This window comes from Scatophagus argus, chromosome 19 (genome assembly GCF_020382885.2).
Source record: "Scatophagus argus isolate fScaArg1 chromosome 19, fScaArg1.pri, whole genome shotgun sequence".
Lineage (NCBI taxonomy): Eukaryota > Metazoa > Chordata > Actinopteri > Scatophagidae > Scatophagus > Scatophagus argus.
In genome coordinates this window covers 18425657-18449686 of record NC_058511.1, presented here as the reverse complement: position 1 = coordinate 18449686, position 24030 = coordinate 18425657, and the positions used below count along the sequence as shown (strand labels likewise).

The 24030-nt window shown below is 41.7% G+C and overlaps 1 protein-coding gene across 5 annotated transcripts in view; it reads left to right on the top strand.

Moving 5' to 3' along the window:
* Positions 1–24030, top strand: part of fynb (FYN proto-oncogene, Src family tyrosine kinase b) — a 65706-nt gene that overhangs the window by 26398 nt on the left and 15278 nt on the right. For all 5 annotated transcript variants that reach the window (XM_046372497.1, XM_046372496.1, XM_046372498.1 and 2 more), the window contains 3 exons: positions 11239–11495; positions 16215–16311; positions 22411–22509. In XM_046372497.1, coding sequence (XP_046228453.1) covers positions 11249–11495; positions 16215–16311; positions 22411–22509 — 443 coding nt within the window. In that variant the 5' untranslated portion in view covers positions 11239–11248. The remainder of the gene's footprint in view (positions 1–11238; positions 11496–16214; positions 16312–22410; positions 22510–24030) is intronic.

The window sequence follows — 24030 nt, the reverse complement described above, 5'->3', positions numbered from 1 at the left end:
CCCCCCACCCCTCCATGTTAGCAGATGGGACATGGGCCAAAGTAAAAACTCCAAATACATGTTACATACATTTTTCTACGTTTGAAGTTGCTCTTATCGTGCAGATAACAAGTTTGTACAGGTGATCATTACTCTGGTCTCTGGTTCCAAACAAGGTCACAAGACGGCAGGGGGATAATTTGGCTATCTACTACTATCTCATTTAATTAATCAGCTAATCTTGTCAGCGCCAATAGCTTTCATCCCTGCAGTCTGACTGAGGAGGAGGTGGAGGATGACAAAGGACAACTGCTCAGATAATCCCGCTGAGACCAGAGTAGTGGTAATCTGGACGCTTGAAGGCTAACAACTCAGCACTTATAGAGCTGAGTCGCTATCTGCCTTCTCGATCTCCACCTTGGTGGATCATGAGGAGTCTGCTGTCGTCCTCCTTCTGCTCCTATCATTATTGGTGCTGTTGTTGTTTGCCGCTGCTGACACTGAGCTGCCCTGACACAATGGTGTCACTTCCAGCCCCACCCATCTTGAATTTGACTGACATGAGCATTGAGGATGGAGGCTAGCTCCCTTCCGTACAGTACGGAGAAAGCTGAAAGAGAAAAGAAGTTCATGGGAGCAGAAATAGTTGAGGCTGGTGTTGTTGTGATCCGGGCTCAGCCAGCAGGAAGAAATGTAGACAAGCATGTGGCCTCTCCGCTTCCCCCCGGCGGAACCACAGATGAGCCAGGCAGCAGGAGGAAGGGTTGTTCCAGCTTTGACAGCTCGCAGCTCATATTCCCAGCCAGAGAAGAGATGCCGCTGACTGAAATGATCCATAAACAAGTCTATAAAACAGGAGATACATTAATGCCCAAACCTGACTCTCCCAGTTTTTTTGTGCTTTATTGTTATTTGCTGGCTGAGGTAGCCCCCCCCCCCCAAAGGTCCTTATCGTCTCCACACTGAGGGATAACCTATACGCTCCAAAGAGCTCACACTGAGAGTGATAAAAGCAGGACAGAGTATGTGATTTTTAATGAGGGGGGCTGGATCATCCTCAGGCACACCTCCTGCAGGGACATGTGCTGTAAAAAAAGAGCTATGAAAACAAGATAATCTAGCCCGGATCATTTGCTTTAGAGACTCTACTCCATCCAGTCTCTTTGAAATAAACTGCAACCTCGCGGTGCAGGAGCTAGCTTTTGAATTGCAGGAATGCTTACTTAAGGCCAAAATGGAGAGCTTAACTCTTCTAATGTTGACCTTGGGAATGCAAGTGGCAGCTACTTATGTCTGGTAAAGCCGGCTAGTTAAAGCGGAAAAAAATGTCTTCCTAAAATGTGAGAAATGTGTCTTTGTTGTCCCTTTTATTTCTAGTTATTTTAAGATTTTCTCCTTCACTGACATTATCCCAAGGTCTTAAATAATTGCCTACAGTTGTAACAGAGTTGTTTTCAGGCCACCTAAAAATAGCCATGCCCAGGTTTTCCTTTTCAGTCCCAGCCGAGTGATTCTTAGTAAATGTCTCTGGTCAGCTGTGTGTTATTTCCTTTTTGCTCACCACAGCAAATCCTGGTTGCCTGGAAAAGGGAGGCTGCTTTGCCTCACTGTGGTAAGGCTGGCCTGGTTGGAGGTAGGGATCACAGCTGCTCCAGCAGTGGTGTTGTGTCGGCAGTGTTTCCTCTATGATGTGCCAGGTGACCTCAGTGACACTGCGGCATGAAGCCAAGCCTGTCTGAATGGGGGCTGCCCTCAGAAGGTCCAAGGCAGAACATTGCTTTAAAAGAATCATCTCTTTATGTGATACTAAAAAAACATATATGTATGTATGGAGTAGGGATGTAATATTAATATGGATATCCTTGAATATCACGATATTATGGTTTTTGATACTGTATCAAAATATTCGTGGCCATGGTTCATTTTGTGTTGCGTTTAATCTTATCTTCAGCCATTTGACTCTTCCACTCCAACATAACAATGTCACCTAAGACAGGAAGAAGTAAGCACATATCGCTATTGTAAACACAGAGAACGCAGGACTGTGAAACAATATGTTGACTTTCTTACAGTATCACAAATCCAGTGCAGAGCTGGACAATGTTATGCATTACCCTAAACACTAATATAACAGGTATTAGAAATGTGGGGATATTAGTTACCAGTGTTAGTCCTTTTTGTAACATAACCTGTAACCTCATGTTATTGTACCTAACTAATATGTTGAGTTGACTTAGTTACTTTTGAAGGCAACCAGCTTTTGCCAGCTTAGATTCCGATTTATCTTCCTCTTTATTGTGTCCCACCTCTCTCTCCCCCCCTCATCTTTCTCCTACACACTGTCTTCCCATCAACGAACAGCGATTAATGATCCACCTTCACAGCTGGCTTTAGATGTGATGAGATGTGAGGCAGTAGAGGACATAGTTCAGCCAAGTGATTGGACCCAGTGGATGAATAAACGAATGATGAGTCACCTGCATGGGCCCAGCTTTTTAACAAGATGCTGTTGCCATGTTTATCATGAGATGCTTACAGTAAGGTAACTTGCAGCTCATGCGGTAGTTGAGCATCACTCCAAGTTGCCAGATGCACTCATGCTTATTGCTTGTGTGCATGTGAATGAATAATGGAGAAAATGATGCAGAGAGGATGTGTTTGTGTGGTGCATTTGATGCTTGTGTAGGTGCGTTCCTCTGTGTGTCTGTGTTTGTTGTGCAAGTGGCTAACCTTGACTGGCACATGGCCTCCTCCCTCTGCGGGATGCTGCATGACACTAGCAGGACGGCATGCTGGGAAGTGCAGAGACGAGGCTTTCCCCTGACAGAGAGGGGGTGCAGCTTGTGACAGCCAGAACCCATCATTAGCCCTGCTTCCTTTGTCAAGTGTCTGGGCGCTCACCCCTCCCCTGCCCATCTTACCATCTTACTGTCTATCCATTTCATCGTGCATTGCCTTCCCCCTCGCCTCCCGTCGAATCGTGCTCTTCCTCCTTTTTGTCAGTACTAGTGCTCTTCCTTGCCTGCCTCTCTCTCTCTCTCTCTCTCTCTCTCTCTCTTTCTCTTTCTCTCTTCCTCTTCTATTTTGGTGTGCCTTCCGAAGAAGTGCACAGCACGAGGTTTGCGTGAAGTGAATAATTATTTCATGACGTGTTGTCTGTACTACAACAGGGTGAGAAAAAGCAGGTTTAATTGCATTTCCAGGGGTCATGCTGGCTGAGTATTGGAAAGAAGGCCATTGTAAACAAAGGAGTTTTAGAATTAGGAATAGGGAGGAGTTCTGGCAGCTTCGTGTTATCACATTCTGATGACTTGTGGGTGATGCCACACAATTGTCGTAATAACTCCCCACATTTTGGTCTCTCTGGCTCTCTCAAAGGCCAGCTGTTGCCTCAAAGGTCAGCACTGTCGGGACAGTCCACAGCCCCTCAGAGGCATACGTCCGCAAATATACTTGTATTGAAATGAACTGATTTAGTTAAAATGATCCTGTTTGAAAGGCTACCGTGACAGAGTCATAATTGTAGCAGCATATCAGTAAGCTACAATTATATTCATTAATGTCACCCCGCATTAATGTGCATTCGCTTAAACTGATACTTGTGTAGCCATATGCAGTGGAAGCAGGAAAATGAGTATTAACGGCTCATGAAAGAGGACTCACTCTTAAGCATTATAATTACACTTACAGTCACTACTTCTCTGGGTCATTTAACTTATCAGCAGTCAGACATGAAAAATGCAAACAAGCAGCACTTCGTTTTTTTCAAAGCAACACGTGAAGGTACCTAATCATCTATGTTGCAAAATAGATCAGCGGTGTTGAAAACTGCAATTGTTGTATATTGTAACACAAACTGCACTTACAAAGAGATAAAGCAGTCAACATTTCAAAGCTGCACTAAATATTTTTATATAAGCAGTAGCTCAAGTGACGAATGTATGCGTAATGGGAAAGGTGTGTCGTACTAGTCTCTGATGTTTCCCATCAGCGCTGTGGTACGTTTTTCTCACGTTTTTTGCTCTTGCTGCTTTATTCTAACCACAGTGGGCAGTTGTTTACTGTGAAAAGGCTCTGACAAACCTGCTGTACTTGTTAAACAGCAGACAGGCAAACACAGTTAGGCGCATGCCGGTGAACCCAGTGAAGTGTCATGCAGCTAAAGGGCCAGACAGATCCCTTAGGAGTTTGCGGAGATGTGAAAGTAGAGTGATCACTGGCTCTATGTTTGTCAGCTGGTGAGGACTCCAAAATGAATTACCTGAGTTAAATGTGTAACTTTACTCAAAGTGGATGCCATTTTAGAAAATTAATATTGTGCTTTATATATTCTACATTCTGATTCTATTAGCATCCTAGCTGCTTTGTAGGATGTGTAATGCTCCAAGTAATGTTCATCTAAACACAGCCCACTGATGTGTAATAAAGGCCACAGTATATAACTGCTGATACTTTTCTACATCTTTAATCAGCATCAAAACAATTATTTGTGTATCTGTTGCATTTTCCGTGTTTCCAGCAGCACAGTTGTAATACAGTATATTAAATGTGTCCTTGTCAAGGATATATGCTCCCACATGAATGTTCCAATCTTTGTGAAAAAATTAGTAGTCCACCTCCCCACCCTCCACCCACCCTGTTTCCACTCTCCTGAAGTCATTGGTGTTTTCATTCAGACAAGAGACCATCCCGCTGGGATTGACTTAAGTCCTGCACTGACCAAAGGGAGGGAAAAATCCTTCCCTTAGGTGTTAATATGACTGCATGCCCTCCTCCTCCTCCTCCTTCACCAACCACCTAGAGCTACCTCACCCCTCCTCCTCAGCTTCTAATGAACACCACCCCATCAAATATAAATGCATCGTCTCCCTCGACGACTGGCCCCAAACGCGATGACATACCTTCAGCTCTGCACAACCGGCCCATGAATTATTCACCCAGATTTGCACGTGGATGTGAGCACGCCTCTACAGACCCCCTACCCAAACACCTACGACACGTTTTTTCATTCTCAGTTCATTTTCATTTACTCTTTTAATCTCTTTCTTTACACGTTCAAATGCTTTGGGTCTTTGGCTCCAATTAAAGAACCTAATGAATTTCTGTCCACCCAGTGTTATATAAATAGCCTTTTACCTTAACTAATTATAGATCTCACTCCAGTATTGGTCATGTAATGCTCTGTAATTGGATTTTCCCCTAAGGGTTCATTGATATGTTGAAAGTGGCTGAAACATGGGAGGAGGTGCATGCTCTGATATGAATCATGAGAGCATGCTGAAAGCTGTATACAAGTCGACGAAAGGAGAATAATTTGTGTTTTCATACATGAAAATGTATGCATTTTAGGGACTCTTTACAACAGTTGCTTTTGTTTCCTCAGTTTTGGTTGTGGCTTTAGTTGCCTGTGTACTCCCTTCCCTGCAGCCCTCTGCAATGGGGAGTGAGAGACAGGGAGAAAAACAGATGAAAAAAACCACCCTACGGCAAGCAGGTGGCTGCTTTTTCTGCGAAGGCGGAATAATTAATCAGAAGAGAGGGCTGCGTGAAAAGGAGGGAAGGAAGGGGGAAATAAAGAGATGAAAGAGCCTTCAGTTCAAAGAGAGCAGTCAGTGATGAGCTTGGCCCTCAGTGGGCCTGCAGAAGGCTGCAGAGGAAGGACTTGGACAAACAGGGCTTATAACTGTCACGGCTGACTTTGGACTGAAGCACACTGCATTTAATGTAAATCTAGTAATCTGATTACCACAACAGTTCTTCTAATTGATTAGTGGTGGTTAGAAAAACACAATAACTACAGAATTTCAGAATGTGGTATTGGTTGTTGAGGGACGAAGAAAGGATTTTGATGTGGATATTTCAAACGCAAACGTGTTGAATTGTCCATCACATGAACCTTTACTGGAGTCTCTTTAGTGACTATCATCTTACTGACAGACTTAATGTTAGTTTTTTTCTTTCATTTGTGTTTATAGGACTGCTTATGAAATTTAAGTCCTTTTGGGATCAACCAAAATATGTGAGAATTATCAGATTATAATGGCCACACTGTACACTTGCATGAATACTATTTTCTATGAATATGAATTTGAGTACTGTGAGTGTTTCTGGTCAGCTGGTAGCCCAACAGCTGGTGAATGAGCCGGTAATTGTGAAACATGAATTTAAAAAAGTCTGTAAGGTTTTGCAAGGGTGACTAACTAACATTGCTCCATTTTACATAGACAAAGTGCTCATCTTGTGCTTTGAAATGTTGGTATTCTAAAGTGAAAAACTTATTTGTAGGTATTGAGACATGTACAAAGGTATTGAGAACAGTCTTGTTTTGATGTTTGAACAGGAACATAGATCATGCCAGCAGTGTTATGGAAAACTTTCGAATGATACCCGACCCCTAATATCTGTGTGCAAACAAACTGAATTACCGTCTCATTTAACTTCATTCATTCACTCCGACATCAGGCTCATCTCTGTTAGCAGAGACCACTAGAATAGGAGAGTAGAACAACAATATTCCCAAGTAGGCCTCTGGTAGCAGTGTAGGTGTGTGTGTGTGTGTGTGTATGTGTGTGTATTCCTGTAGTTGTGGGGACAAAAATCTGTTTACAGTCATATTGTGACCCGCCTTAGTTATGGGGACAAAAGAAATCATTAAATATTAGGGTGAAGACTTGCTTTAAGGTTAGGTTGAGGATAGGCTTAGGTTAAGATAAGGGTTAGGATTAGGTAAGTAATGTTTGTTGTTATGGTTAGGTGGCGATTAAGCCTCCAGGAAATGAATCTAAGTCTATGTAACGTGTGTGTGTGTGTGTGTGTGTGCGTGCTTTTGTCGCTGTCATCGCTTATGATCTGCCCCAAATCAGAATCATAAATCCATGAAAACCACCCACATCCAGCTCTATATGAACTGGCTGTAATGCTAAGCCGTATCTCTCCCTGAAAACAGACTTGATCCGTTGTCACCCCTACTGCAAAGATTATCATCTAACAACTGCACAGGAACAGCTTTCCATCCGGCTCAGAGGGATCAATACATTTGCTTCCCTTCCTAAAGCCGATTCAGGCTGCCTCTGACAGTCACGGGTGATGTGAAGAGTCAGGATGCAGAGTGGTTTGTGGTGTCAGTCAGTGCTGCCGTCTGCTGTGAGCATATATGATTAGAGATGCTCTGCAGTCTTGCAGCAAGCGTAGCATTGCTGCTGTTGTTCCCTGGCCCCCTGCCTGCCCCACGTCCTGTCACACAGGATTACAGCCCTCGTTGAGAGAGTCGTTGTGACGTGTGCTGCTGCACCGCGGCTTCACGAATGAGCCAGCCATTTTGCTCCACCTCCTTGGTTTGATGCCAGGTTGTCGACATGGGTCAAACAAAACGATTATAAGCTGCACAGAGGTGCTCTTTCACTCATCATAATCCCCTTTGCATCTGCTTAAGACATCCGTCGACAAAGAGGTCAAGTTTTTTTCCAGAAGGCACCTTATATGAGACGTGTTATTTCGTGCAGTCTGTCTCCTTGCAGTGTTATACTTCTGCTCAATCACCTGCATTGACATTTTGGAAGTTTTGTAAACCAAAACTGGGTGCACAAGCACTTTTTCTGCTCTCTTATTCAACATGTATATTCAGTTAAAGCTTGAAAGATGCTAACATGAAAAAGAAGGCACAGAATGGACATGCAAGATTATACAAAGAGAAAAGACAGGTTATTCAGTTTGGAAGGCTCATTCTTGGCATAGACAACACATTGTTTTCTTGCTTGGTTTAAAAAAAAAAATAAACAAATGATACGGTAAGATTTCTTTCCCTCCAGCACACTCACTTCCTGTGACAACCCCTGTGATTGTGCTGACGGGCATTTCGGCCTCTGTCTGCACCAGTGTGCCATCTGAGAGATCAGTCTGTAATTATGTTGATAGGGAGCGGTCACGGTGTGTCAGTCAGTACAAGCCTGTTGTTCTAATTGCTAGAGAAGAAGAGCCAGCCTTTAACCGGAGTAGCTTTTGATTATTTTGTGAATGCTATACCCTTGACCCCAAAAATCTGCACTGAATGTCAACAGGATTACCTGTTTGTTTTGCTTCATTAAATTGATGCCAGCAACATGTTTAAAGCATGCTGGTATAGTGGTGACAAAAGACTGGGGAAGTTCTGTACTGGGGGTTGGAAAGCTTGTCCTGAGGGAAGCACTAAAGAAAATGTCCAAACTAGAAAGAGTTTATCCTCCAGGTAGCATGAGTGTGCTCAGTAAACTTCATGTCAGTCTGTCAGTAAACTTCATGTCAACTGAATCAATTCAATTCAGTTTATTTATAAAACGCCAAATCACAACAAAAGGTATCTCGTGACACTTTTCAATTAGAGCAGGTCTAGACCAAACTCTTTAATTAAATTATGTAATACAGAGAACCCAACATTCCCCCATGAGCAAGCAGTGGCGAGGAAAAACTGCAGAAACTCAAAGCAGACCCCGGCTCAATGTGGACGGCCATCTGCCTTGACCAGTTGGGTTGAGAGAGAAGGATAATACCAGAAGTATTGGAACTATAGATAATGATAATGATGAAGTATACAGAAGGTACTATGGTGATTATGATAACAATAGTAGTAACAATAATAATAGTAGTAGTAGCTGCTTGTTTGACATTGTCAACTAGTAGAAGAGCAAGTTTCCTTTCTATGATCCTCCACTTGTTTATTGCTGCTGCTAAGAAGGGAAAGCCCACACTCATCCCTCATTATTCTTCCGCGTGTCCTCACAATGTGTCACCAGTGAATAAATGTCCTGCTTCTTACTGCAGTCAGATGAGGCAACTGAGCCATAAGACAGAAGGAAAGCAAGGGGGAGACTGAAAGAGGGGGAAGTGAAATATATTCTCAAGTGACACAGACTGAGGACAGACAGGAGCTGAAGGCCAGACCGGCACTTTGTCTTCCAAGGAGAGCCTGGATTTATTGCCCATTGTGTCTGTGCTGATAAACCATACTGCCACAGTTATTTTCATCCTTGTTTAGCAGAGAAGCCATTAGGTGGCTTTCATTCTTCGAGGAGTACATAAAATTGTCCAAGGGTAATCTTCTGCCCTTCTGTGGTGTGGCTCATGTTATTTTTCAAATCTCCACATTTAATTTTGCTGAAGGAAGGACTGTCTTAGCTTAGTCATAAATTAAATATTGATGAGGTATTTCAGAAAGCACATGTATACATCAGAAATGTCTTCTCTGCACTGCAATCTAACCATCTACAGGGGATAGATTCTTGGTTCATTGCAACCAAATATTTTCTTCTTATTACAAAAGCAAAGTTAGAACTTAGTTCAACTCTTTTCTGTTTATTTCTGTTTTGCATCTAAAGTTGGTGGGCTTGTAAAAATTTTAAAATCCTACTTTTTAATCTTTCTTTTTTTTTTTTTTCTTTTTGTCAAAGAAAATGGTCAAAATCAAAGGAACAGAGGCTGATCTTGACTTTTACATGTAAAATTGACTTTTACATGTAAAATCGGTGAAGTGCCCCTTTTTAGATGCAGCAATGGTACCAATTAGCACTAGAGTCTGGCTTCCAAAAAGTAACACAAATGAAGTTAAAATTCACGGGAAAAGCAAATTCTCAGTAATGTCAGTCGTCTTTCTCCTAATGGATTAAAGACAACACAAATCTCTGCTTGGAGTTCTTGACAGTCTTCAGTTATTTAGTGCAATTCACTATGCACCATTATGTATGGACACATAGATTTGTTTGGACATGACTTCTTGCAAAAGAAATGAGTCTAATATCAGTTTGTTTGTTTGCTAACATTGTTACAACCAAACACAGTCAAACATCAAGCAACTGCAACAACAGAAGACATAGCAAGTCAGCTAATATCACTCAGTATTCTGAAAGCAAGAAGTCCAGCTCGTAGAATCTGCTGAGCCCAGCTCTGTTGCCCACCTTGCCCTGCGCTATATAAACAAATTCAATTAAATTGAATTATGTTGCTGTTTCTGTATTTGCAATTGATACCCCTTTCACACTGGACCACAACAAAAACACACACTAACAGCTGGCTTTTGTCTTCAGTGGGAAAGGGTGAAGTTGGCACTCATTTCCAGGTCAAATGACTCTTAAGCAATCATGGATATTTATTGGCTCCAACTGTGATTTACTGTGTGGAAAACAGGACACCCGGGTAGACACACATTTCTAACTCGATGCTATGACATGCATTGAAGATTGTCTCTGTTCACACAGTGGTCGAACATTATTCGGTTTGAAAGAGATTCCTCCATGCTGCTCTCTGCTGTTCCCCGTCTCTTGGTGTGTTTGTGATGTTGAACCTGACACACTAGAAAAAAAATCTTGATTACTGGTTAAGGGGGAAAAGAGTTGCCTATTTTTAGTAGGTTTAGCATTTTGAAAGCCTGCATATTCAGTCTAATTTTGGTGTCAAATGGTGTTTTCCTGCTTGTAAAGTATAAAGTTGGGATTTTCCTTTCTTGATATAAAGAGGATTGTGGGAGATGATTATATGATTTAACAGTGAAGAATGCAGCTGAATGCTTTGAAAGTGTGCAACATGTGGGAGACAGGTGAAGATTCTTTCTTCCAGCTGCTCAGGCGGACACTGATTGTTCATCTTCGTGATAAAACCAGCGTCCAGTCGCAGATGCTCTGGCCTCCCCCCAGCTTCTATTAAGATCAACAGCGTGATGTTGGCAGCACAGCGCTGTGCCTCCACGTCTCCCCTTCTCTCTGGCCAGCCTCCCTGACATAAGTGTGATGGGAGCCTTTATTTCTTCTGACCAAGAAAAGAGACACATTGTTTGTGTAAGTCTTCCAGAGACCAAGCTGCTGTGTCAGGCTATAAAAAAGGTCCCTGCCTCTCAAACCTGAGTGCTCATCAGTGGAAGGATGTCATCTGTAGAGAAAGCAGTGTGAGATGAAAACCTTGAACAGGGTGATGAATTTTGTTCAGTTTGGTCTTGCTGTGCAGTCTGGAGCTTTTCTGTCAGTCCAGACAGCATGTTTCATCCTATCGACCCACCAGTCCAGCTTCTGCTATTTAAGTTGAATCCGTTACCCGCATTATCACATTTTATTTCTCCTTGTTGATTTGATCTCCCGCCATCACATGATCTAATGGGTCTTTACACACTACTGCCTTTTCATTCTGTTTATATGTAGTGGATTAAGTATTTTCTTACTATTTCCGTGATTAATCACTCAGTCAAACAGGTTTCATCTCAAATAGCCTGATGTCTTTTCTTTCTCTTGTCGTCCACAGATTATAGATAATGGGCTGTGTGCAATGCAAGGATAAGGAAGCAACCAAACTCACAGACGACAGAGACACCAGCATCTCCCAGGGAGCGGGCTACCGCTATGGGGCTGACCCCACACCGCAGCACTACCCTAACTTCGGGGTCACTGCCATCCCCAATTACAACAACTTCCACGCCCCCGTTGGACAGGGGATGACTGTCTTTGGCGGGGTCAGCACTTCTTCTCACACCGGAACCCTTAGGACTCGTGGTGGGACAGGTAAGGGATGTGTGATGTTCTCAGACAGTTAGGAACTGTCATTATCAGAAGTGTGTGAAAACCACTGTTGATGTAAATTGCATTCTTCTGTTTTTTGCTCAAATATAAAATATAAAATGTTCTAAATAAAGCTCTATATTTTCAAGTTTTAACTGAAATCATGTTTACATTTACAATGTGTTGTTAATAGTCTCATATTATTAAATGCATGTAATTTCTGCTGCTGGGGATCTCTCAGTCACCATAAAAACAAAAGTTTGAAGGCTAGAAGCAGCATGGTATGAAGGGAGTTGTTTTTTTCTGCCTGTCTGACTCAGGCAGAAACATTCACAGACGAGGTCATCTTTAAAGTGTCATGTGCGTTGCAATTAGTCACATTTGCAGACTTCCTTTTTCACATTCTGAATCTCTCTGGAAGACTGCAAACTGATGTCAGCTGTTGCAACTGCTAACAAGGAAGACATGAAATGTGTTCCTGTTTTTGAATAAGACTTACGCAAGATATGATGTCATTTGCTGTCTTGAAATCATCATCATTTGCATAGATAGACAATATTCCATTGTGTCAAAACTTGAGGGTGCGATCATACTAAAAAAATATATAAATAAATATAAGTTTATTTCTTTTGATTGTGATTTTTTTTTTAAGTTATTTCAGAACAAATGATTTACAGAGCAGATACGTATGATGGAGCAGATTAACAAAAGCAGTTTAATTTCAGGTGACCTTTAAATATTCAATCCAATGTAAACTTGATTGATAGACGGTAAACAGATAGATGACTTTAAGGTTTAGGACCTCCAGGCTGTTTCAGCGAAGGGAGATTGTACTGTCAGTGCATCTGGTGGTGTTCAACAAAGAGAATAAGCTTTTCAGCTGTCAGGTTCTCCTCAGGTCCTGTCAGGAACAAGTGTGATCCTATTAGCCGTATAGTGAAAAAGGTAAAATCAAATAAAGTTTACATTGATTAAAGTGCTGCAGTGAGCCCTAGAATCCAAGCAGACTGCAACACCTGAAGCAATCGTACCTCAAGATTTGTGTTTGTGTTTTTAAAAACCGGGGGGAAAAAAAACAAACGACTGAAATATTGCACGGCTGTATTGAGTGAAATGGAGGGGAATCGGTTCCTGCATGTGAGACTGACAACTGAGAAATTTGGCTTAAACCCTGTAAACAAGCTTTTACTTTACAAAGTCAGTTCAGTGAGGTGTTCAAAGACTTTGAGGACCCAAAAGCATTGTGACAACATCAGAGCACACTTTCAGAGTGGCGTTGGTGTTCGTGGTGTTGCGTGAAGTAATCGTGTGACCAATGGAAAAAAAGTTGTTGTATCAAAAATATCTTCCAGGTGTGCCTGTCAGTGACTTAGAATGAAAGCACTGCAGTGAAAGTACGTAATCAAGTGAAGGGAAAAAAGAAATTAGTGCTGAAGCAAAGCAGAACACCAGTCAACTCCTTGGTGACTGAAAATTACAAACAGACAGCTCCATTGATCAAACCACTTCCTATAAATTGCTACAACAGACAGCAAAGGCTAGAAGAGACAAATGGTATTTTGCAAAGAACAGAGAGGGAGGAAATAATTCATTTGAAGGGTACTTCTTAGAGTAATGCATCTTTATTGTGTATCAGAAGATGAAAAGTATTGGAGTGTGAAGGTCGTTTCTTTTTACTTCTTTCCCACACAGTTACAGCATTCTGTGCACTCAGTGAAAGCTCACAGCTGCCCACTCACATACACCTCCGCATGCAAAAGCACAAACTCTTAATGCTTCTTTGTGCCATTAAAGACTTCCTTTGGCATCCCAAAATGCCAGCAATCCTCATCTCACATCGTCTGCTACAGCTTCACCGCCGACCTCAGCCCGGCCCTGTCAGGAACGTCCGGCTGGCATTAGCAGAGGGCTTTGTGCGCCGGGCTTATTGTTTAGGTGGGGGGAATATTCCTACTCAGGATATCCTTTATGTTTGACTGAGCTCAGTCTGCTCTGCAGAGGAACTCAGCGTTTCCACTCCGCAGGAGTCCTCTTCGTCAAAGTGTGGATTATTTTCTGTGCTGTATAATCCAAATCCACACAGTGGCAGAGGAGCAGAGAGGGGTTTAGCTTTTTAATTTTCTCCTGGTGGAGAAATTTGGACATAAACTGCCCCTCCTTCTCAGCTCTCTGTTATAACACAGCTGCCTAGCTTGTTTGCCTAACACCCACAATCAACCTTACTCAGTCATACTGCAGAGGAACCTAAATTGCAGTTGGCATCAAAGAATTATTGATTACAAGTTGATCTTTTTGCTGATGTCATTTCCCCAAATGGAAATTCACAGCCTAGTCCTCTGACCTTATGTAATTAATTGAGCAGGATCCCAGCAGACAACTCAAAAACAAATCAATAAACCAGTTTATACCTCGCGCCCACCTCTGCTGACCTAATGGGAACAGTGCAAACCACAGCTGTGATGCATTCAGGGCCTTGTTATCTTCTGAAGGTTAGAAAAGTGCTTCATTCAGACACGCTCTTTCTCGCATTCGGCTCTGCTTCCTCTCTGTTTGTTGTCACATGCATAGCAGCGGGTCCTCTCCATCTGCAGACCCATCAGCGAGGGCCTCACACAGTCTCTTCGTATCAACATCGTTCCCCAGCCTGGTGAGAGTGTCTGAAGTGAAATGACTTGAATAAATGTGATCAAGAGAGTTGAAGTGGACTTTGAAGAAGTGCCCATTCAACTTCCATTTGTCAAACACTCAGAGGCATGAAACAGCCTAACAGCTGCAGTCAAATCAGACCTGACAAAATTGCATTAAGTGCTGCTTTTGTCTCAGACACTCATGTGCTCTGTTATGAGGCAAGACAAATCAAACCAACCTGAGATTACGAGACAGATAGAGGTCCAAACCTCTCATCGTGTTTATAATATTGTTTTGCCATCATTCCTTCACTCGTAATAGTAACATTTCACTCACTAAGTTAATTGTCAAGATCCAGGAAGAGACGGCAGCATCATTAAAATTTAATGGTTCAGGACACATGAGCGGTTGTACGATCAGACAGGTTGTAAACACACAGATTAGTCAAACAAGAAAAGTCATACCTCATCTGTGCACACAGCATTTATTTTCGTTTTGGATGCGCACACTTTCAATTTTAGCTCTTTTTATTATTCAGGTAAACACTGGTCTTTATTGAGAAAGTTCAGTCTTCACCGTGCACATAAAAAAATTGATTAACTAAATTTTACAGCAGACATCAATGTAAGTCAGTGGTTTCGCTTCACAGACCACTTTTAAAATCACGAATGTGCTAAAATTTGCCACGCCAAATTTGGCTGATTGAAAGCAATGACGTGACTCCTTCCTGAGCAGCAACCACCATGAATAAGCTGTGAAGCCAATCCAAGTGCTTTAAGGTTCCGTTGCTGTAATGGACCCTGCTCCAGAAAGCTCAGACTGCACGGAGCTCGGTTTGAAAATGCACAATTTCTTTATGGGAATTCAAAGTCAGTGCATGTTTTCTAAATGACATTGTGCTCTTATTGGCTTAGCTGTCACCCCAATTAAAAGTAAGTGAATGAACTTTGCAAAAAGTTTTCTTCTGCTTTTTTTCTGTTGTCATATCTCCAAATCAGGAATCATTTTGTTATATTTCTGTATTTACCAATTATATACATATACATGTTCTACCACACACACCTAAAATAAGAGTTTTTCTCCACCTCACAATTACATTTGTTGCTATCCTCCTGCAGTGATCTGTTAACACATCCTTCAGTGAGCTTAAATTCCTTTACCATAAGCAAGCAGTAAGCATTAGTGTGAGGGTGAGAAAATAATCCTGTGAGAGAAGTGCTACAGGGAGATAAAATGAAAGGTACTATTCTTTTTTTAAGGGTGTGAATAGGGCAAAAAGGATTAGTGGAGGGAGATGTGGGACAGGGGATAAGACACAGCAAGAAGATGGTAACTTGACAGTACTTTGTGGGAAGAATTTTGATTCCCCAAAGGTTATTCTGCCATTATGGAGCCCATCCTACCACAGGGAGGATGTAGTGGCAAAGTACAAAGAGCACAGGATAACAATACAACAAGACAAAGGAGTTTAGTATGCTTGAAACTAACTAGTTCTTAAGTCATGCTGTCTGACCACATATACTGACAGAAACGATTATAGCCGTTCTGAATGTCTTTACTGCAAGGCAAAAACCCAGTTGTACTTATTTGTTCATTCTTGAAAGAGAAATTAAAATTCTGCCTACTGTGACACCTCCACAAACATGGCCAGTCACTGGTGTAGGGAGAGGATGATTCAACAAGCACTTTGTATAAAGCGTGCTGAGACCTGAAGCGTCTACAGCGACACTAGTGTTTCTGTGAAGCTGTACATTAGGAACAACAAGGCTTTACGCTAAATGCACATTGTACAAACCCCTTCTTATCGAGGATTTTCCCCACGTTCACCATCTTGGTTTGGCATGTTAACACTTGCTTATTAGCACTATAGTCGCCTAAAATGGCCAAAGTATCACCGAGTGAAGTGAAGGGGACATGAAACATCCTTTGCTTCCCCAATGGTCTGTTTCCATTCAGTTCCATTAATCACCACCTGTAAAATTTGAATTCAACATGACTGAGCAACATTCAAAGCAGTGAGTTACAGCTTCCAGTGCTTCGTTTTCTCTTGGTAATCTGTCAAGTGCTGACGCAGTGTTTTTATCCCTTCTGCAGGAGTCACCCTCTTTGTGGCACTTTATGACTACGAGGCGCGGACAGAAGACGACCTCAGCTTCAGGAAAGGAGAAAGGTTCCAGATTATCAACAGCACGTAAGTCGTTACAGCTGCTTATCAGACTGCCTGCACTTGCGAGGATTCCCAGGTTTCCTATTTTATCACTGTCTGAAAGGGAATGGTGCTGCTGGGAGGGGAGCAGACAGGGCATTTCAGCTGAGGCTTGTACATGGGGAAAAAAGGTGTTTTGGTTTCATAACCTGTAGCAGGTTAGAGCTCAAAATAAGTTCAATTTGTGGACATTTATTAAAAAAGAAAAAAAACATTTTTCAGCTGTTACAAACAAAGCTGGTGGAAGAAAGCCAGAATTGGCAGCAACTTTTATAGTGGGTACAATATTTAAGAGTGCAAAGCATTTCTGATGAGGTAAAAGTGGTGCCTCGAACATGCAATTTGACAACCAGCAGTAAACACAGTTTATTTAAGGTTTACACAGGGTGGAGCACAGCAGTGATGAGTGTGGTGTTCCTTCAAGATTTCCCTTTGAGCTTGGACAGGAAGTACCCTGTTACACCCACAGTGATGTTGGCTAGTCTTTCTTCCAGTCAGCATTGCTGCAGACGACCAGTGTGTGTGTGTGTGTGTGATAATAGAAGCAGGGGCATGATCATCTGCCAGCTCTTAAACCTTCCTGGCCTCAGCTTGCGGATGGTTTTGTGTTCTTTCTGTCTACATGAGGCTGTGTGTCAGCCTGCTGGCGTGACCCTCAGCTGCCTTTCTGTTTGTGTTTCTGCAGCGGTGCTGTGACATTTGAGGAGGCAGGGAGACTGCTGGGTCTGTGCTCTGACTCTGTTCTCCTTTAGGTTTCATTGTAATTTGGCTGCTTGGTGCATGTAATGTGCAGTGCTTCAGAGGCCTACTGTTGCTCCATTACAGCAAAAAATCGTATGTAGCTGTAAGAAAATACTGTTACACTCGAATATCACAATATTCTCTTCTATGATACTGTATTGATTCTCAGAAACACTCAATTTTTAATTAATTGTTTACTTGCAAAGATTTGTGGCTATGGTTCATTTTGTGGCGTGTTTAAACCCCTGACTTTAGACAGTCGTGTTATATTTGGTCATTTTGACTCTTCCACTCATAGCATGAACACAAACGACACAGGCCTATGAAACCATACAAGGCAATATATCAAATCATAACTCCTCTATCATGACAGGGATCTTATTGCCAGACTAATACATCACCCTAATCACTGCACAGGATTGCACAATATTATAGAGTGGATTCTGGATAACTAAGTGTAATGCATAAGTTTAGTTTCAAAATAAAGTCATTTTTTGGTGTTCTTCAAAAGACACAAAACGAATATTATGGGAATGCTATTAATATCAGTATAGTAAGTAGGTAACACAGTGTACTTGCTTGAAAGTTGCTTGAGCTTTCTAATCCCTCACAGTGAACATCAGGTCTTCATTACTGTTGTTTGATGCAGCATTAGTTTAGGCTGATGGGAAAAAATCATACTGTTGGTGTTATGTTTACTATGATGGATGACACAAGTGTAGCAAGCGTCTGACTATTCATTTCACTGAAATGTTGAAAAACATCCTTTAGAATTTTTAAGAACAGCATCTGGTTGTGCAGTGAGACAATCTGTGATGTAAAGTAGATGTGATTTTTACTCAAAGGGCAAAAACATGCAAAAAAAAAAAAAAACTGAAACCCTTCTGTAACATAAATATTCTCAGAATTTATACCATGAGCATAAATTTCCTGTTATGCAAGCAACTGCTGTTTTCTTTAGAATATAAAAATGCTTTATGCTGATAGAAACTGAGGCTAAACTGTAAATACATTTTCATGTTATTACATATGCCCAAAAAGCCAGCCAGAAAGCCAAACATTCATTTATCAAAACTAATTACAGTCTATACAAACATCCTCACTGAGAAAAGACACAAATGCAAAGACTGATAATATTACACGCTGACAGCTGTTAAGTTAAAATGTAGATGAAATGATCTATTTCCCATGTGCAGCAACCTCCACCCACCAGGTCAGTGGAGGAATAGTGCAGAGGTTGAGGTCTGGGAAACTGTGACTGATCCCACTATTTGTAGATTGAAGACATTTAAATTTGAAGAATTCTTTACTTGGAATTAAGGCGAAGCCTGTGAAACAGCATTTACAGCTCCACTTTGGGAGATGCAATTTAAGGAAAATATAATTGAACAGTCAACTTACGTAAAACATGAAAAAATGCAAAGGGTGAAAACAATTTGTAACATTTACTTTTATTATCTAATAATGTCAGAACAATTTCCTGTTAGCAATTTAATTTGTAGAGAGTGGAGTTACTGAGTCAGTTGTTATGCTGGCAATAAATTATAATTAATTCCAAGTTACTGCTGGCATAACTGAAGGAGTCAAGCACACAATTAAACAGACATATGAAGAATAACATTTCCAATAATAATTGAATAACTTACTTAAGTTTAATTTTTCTTATTTTCCTTACAATTTCTGCCAAATTACATATTTCTTTCCAAGAAACCTCACAGGATATTAAAGGGGGAAAAGGTATCTTTTTAGTGTTGGTGGAGTGTTTTGGTGAATCAGGAGCTCAGTATTTCTCAAATTCAGGCTACAGTTCTGAAGGGCAGCCGGTTTGTAGCCTTAGAGGTGAAATTCAGGTCAAAGGAAGCACAGAACATGTCCCAAGTGGAAATTATAGCCTAATGCTAATTAAATGCAGAACTAGTTTTTGTTTGTTCATCAATGCCTTTCCTTTGCTTCCACACAAACATGCAGTATCTCAAACACAAAAGGTAAAAAATGAGCTCCTGATGAATTATGAAACTCTGTACTGTACTTGGCTCCCTTATCACTTCAGCCTTTGGCACAGCAAGGGCAGTCTTCCTCCTCACCACACCCAGTGAGCATCCTGTCCAAGCCATTCTCGCACATTCCTCGACACACCTTGGCCCCGGCTGGGCCTCGGCCAGAGCAGGAAGACACCGTCATTAGAGCCTCCTCTTCCTCCTCTGTCTCTCCTCCTCCTCAGCATGGACCACATCAGCATCACCCCTTCTCCCCCACCCTTCCTCTCTCATCTCCTCTCCACCCCCCTCCCTCCGCTCATACCGTACTGCCTCAGCCAGCCCTCAAAGTGTGGACTGGGCTTTTTCCAGCTGTCCACACTGACCCCTGCTGGACAAAAGAGGTAAAAGCCTAAAACCCTCGTCTGCTGTTAGAGCTGGCAAGAAATGACTGACAGATGCCCAAGCAGGCGGGGCTCTCACGAAGCAGCGCCACTAGAGATCCCAGCACCACTGCCTCAGCTGACAGAAGGCACTGTTTTTGTTTTGTGATGGCATCCTCTTGGAAACAGGCCTCCATTCCTGAATGTTTATAAGGTGCCGCATTCAGCTCAGGCTTTTTATAACCCGCCATGAGAGTGGTATTGTGACACTTCATCAGACATGTTTTTACTTTTATGTCTTCCGTCTATACATTTTAGTTGTGCTGGAAATAGGCTATATAGACAAAAGTATGGGGACACCTGATCATTACACCATTAGGGCCTTAAATGACATCACATTCTAAATACGGTACACAGACGGCTTTGCAGCTGTAACAGCTTCCTCTCTTCTGGGAAGGCTTTCCACAACATTTTGGAGTGTTTTTTGGAGTGTTTTCTGTGCAAAGTTTTTGTTTTTGTGAGGTCAGGCACTCATGTTTTACAAAAAAGGACTGGCTCACAGTCTCTGTTCCAGCTCACCCCAAAGATGGGGTTGAGGTCAGGGTTCTGTGCAGGCCAGGCAAATTCTGCCATACCAAACTCATCTAACCATGTCCTTAGGGACTTTGCTTTGTGCACTGGGGCACAGTCATGCTGGAATAGAAAATTGCCATTTTAGTGGTATCCCCGTGTGGGAATTCACAGTTAGCTACTAAACTTTCCAGTCCTTTCTAAAATCTGTCTAATGTCAATATTGTGGCTCATTCTGAATGAATCTCCATGCATTTTAAAGTTCAGTTCCTCATGCTGATGCAACTCAAACAGTCCAAATACGTCAAATGAATGTGACCAAATAAATGGAACCTTGGCTTTTAAAATTGAGAGATACAAGGAAGAGGAGGTGTGATGGACTTTTAAACCCAAAGTGCATCCGAAAGTGAGAATATGAAAGGAAGAAAAATGAAATATTAGAAATGTTAGATAGGGAAGAAGGTGGAAGATGAGTAGCTGAGTGAGTGGACAGATGAAAGAGTTGGAGGCACAGTGAGGACATCAGAGGAAGACAGTAATGGCTGTGTGGGCACGCGGGCTAAGAGGTCTTTAAGAAGCTTCTCCTCCCTTCCTCTGCTCTTTTTTCACTTTTTCACATTTAGCAGAAACCCTTTTTCAAAGTGGCTAAAATACAGTTCATGTGTTGCTAATGTGCACAGGCTGACACAACAGAGCCAGGAAAAGTCAAACTGAAAAGTCTGAAACAGTTTAACATTTTGCAAAATACCTGTACATGCTGTTTTTTTTTTTTCCCAAGTGAGATCAGAGTCACATTTGTACATTAAAGACTGAGCTGGCATCAGGATGTGGTTAGTATAGCTTAGCATACTGTGAAGGCTGGAAGAAAAGCGAAACTAGCTAAAGCTAAACAAAAAGATGAACGAGACATACTGTAGATGGCGTGTTAGTATTTACAGCAGCCTAGAAAAGTCTAGTAAACATAAGAATACATACTTCAAGAATGAGCTACATGTTGCCGCTAATGTATTTGTAGTTGAACTGTAATACTGCAGCCAGATGTTGTTACATAGGATAGCTCTGCCTCTACAACCACAGCTTGGCTTTTAATATGACTTTCTATACAGGTTAGACAAGATACAAGTTGCTGCTAAAGGTTACAGGAAATTTAGAGTCCATGTCAGCTGTTGTTTTCACTTTGGACAAAGGCTAGGCTAGCTGCTTCCACTGAGCTACTCTAACCACATCCTGACTGCAAATCTGAGTTTATCACACAGACACAGATTGATACCAGTTCTCTCATCTCACTCTTTGAAAGAAAGGCAATAATAACAACTGTTAACAACTGTTATCCATTTTGATAAAATATGTAGAGTTCAGATATTTTGGAGTATGAACAATGAGAGGTGTTTGTGTTTAGTCGACTTTAATGGCAGCTGGTTGTGTGTGTGTGTGTTTGTGCTTTTTGATATTTTGTTGCAAAAGGTAGTTTTGCCAGACCATTTGTGTCTATGCCATCTGGTTGTCTTGTTTATCTTATCTTTAGCTTTTCTTTTGTTTTTCTTTTCTGATAACCGGATGGATAACACAGGCCTTAGATGCAGCTCTATTACATCATAAGACTCACCTGTTAACATGATGTATAAACATCAACATACAAGGCAAGGCAACAAGGCTGTTGTTAAGTTCCGTCTGCACCGTCCCTAATACTACTCAAACCACTGAAAACAAAGTAAGAGGGCATAATGTTGTAGTTTTTTCAGTGTAGAGGATGTGCTGCCTCCCCTGCATAACACAGCACCATTCACTCACCGGAGCACAGTAGTGTTGACAGGCTATTACTCATGACATGTAATCAGTCAGATAGTGTTGTGGGCGGGACATCAGCAAGGTGACAGAGAGGGGTGGCGCGTCACAGTATTTTTAAATTAATTCATTTTATCTGCATTGGGGGGGGGATAGCAGTAATAATTATTCGATCGACCCCTAGCTGGCAGGCTTTTCTGTATCCACATGTCACCCTCTGCTTTACTCACTACAGACGCACTTTTTCAATTCAGTTCAGTTTATTTATATGGCGCCAGTTCACAGCAAAAGTTATCTCATGACACTTTCCAATTAGAGCAGGTCTAGACCAAACTCTTTAATTAAATTGTAATACAGAGAACCCAACATTCCCCCGTGAGCAAGCACTTGGAGACAGTGGTGAGGAAAAACTGCCTTTCAGAAGGCAGAAACCTCGGAGCAGACCCCAGCTCAAGATGGGCGGCCATCTGCCTTGACCCCATATGTTCTCCATATGGACTATATTATGGAGCAATTCAAACTAAAGTTGTACTTTGATGCAGTCAGTGGCATAGAACATGTCAGCTAAAATAAAGTACATTAACATGCTTCTTCTGTTTTTTCTTTTTTCTCTTTCTTCCCTTCTCCAGTGAAGGGGACTGGTGGGACGCTCGCTCGCTCACCACCGGTGGCAGCGGCTACATTCCCAGTAATTACGTCGCTCCAGTGGACTCCATCCAGGCTGAGGAGTAAGTAGAGTGTGTGTGTGTGTGTGTGTCCAGTACTAGTGACTTTCATCTAGGACACGCTCTGAAGCAGCTCGAGATTAGTGGACGCGAGGCCGCACACTGTCAGTTGCACATATGCAGACTTAGAAGTTCTGAGGACTGAAATTCAGGAGAAAAAGTCGTCATCATCCAACAGTTTCCTGCATTGCCTGATAAAATGACTTTTATATATCACACTATAAAGAGATGGATTTAGAATTTGAAATGTCAGCCAGGATGTAGGGTAAATATATTCAAGTTGACGGGAGATTTTTTTTTTTTTTTCAACAGTTCATTGAGTGAACATATTTTTAACATGAAAATGTTCATACTCATAAACCATCAAGCTTCACTTTGACTTATGATGAATGGAAAAGAATGAGGAAACACAAGTATTTTAATCTGCCTCATCCTGTATGTGGTTTTGTCTGGGTGTTTAACATTAACTGCTGCCACAGACCTGAATCCTCCACCCCCTTCCCCAAACCCGCCTGTCTCTTGAGTCAGAATAAGGTTTCTGAATAAAGATTCACAGCAACACAGAATCTTATTATAAGCTCACTGAATCATACTAGGATCAAAACATATAAGAGGTACACAAAACTACTTCTGTGAAATACACACTTTGGTGTCAAACTACTCATATTTTCTCTCAGTGTAGTTTCAGTCCAGTTGAGAAAATAGAAAAAAAGGTTTTTCTAGGTGCATAATCACATACACACAGATCTGCAGGGATGAAGGCAGCAGGCCTTTAGCTAGTCACAGTCCGAATGACAGGATAGTTGATGAGTTTGAGTCAGAACGCTACGGAAAAAGACATGACCTATTTACAACAAAACTATAAGTGTAAAGCCCCACTAGCAGTCCCTAGTGGCTGCGTTGAGTAGAATAAAGAGCCCTCTGGGCAATTTTGCTAGTCATCATGTTACAGCCATCGTGGAGCTAAAAATGTGACTTTTAACCTGAGGATGCCCTGAAGACAAGGAGAAATGAGTGTCCGGAATGATAATTGCTCTTCATCTGGAGAGTATGAATGTGCTCAGTAAAGGTCACAGCAGTATACCCAATACATTTTGTTCTGTCATTTACAATTATGAATACATGTATTTCTTGCCAATTGGAAATGTTGGCCTTATAAGATAAAGTCAGGAAGTCTGTATTTGGATTTATGTTCAGGGTAATAACAGTGTGTAAGTGGCCACAGTCAGGACTGCAGGTAACATGACACCCTGAAGTAAAATGTTCCTCCATAACATTTCATTACTAAACAAACAGCTGGAAAACTAAGATGAAATTGCTCTTTATCATTAGGTCTTGTAAGCTATATAATGTTGTGTTATGTGTTATTTTTGTGCAGTCGTTTTGGCCTGATTCAAAACACCATGGTGCATATATTATGGGACCTAACGTCAGAAAAATAATGACCAACGTGTAAGGTCAACAACTATTCGCTTCAATGACTACGTGTGACTTTTCCTGTGCGCAGGATTGTCTGGCTCTGCG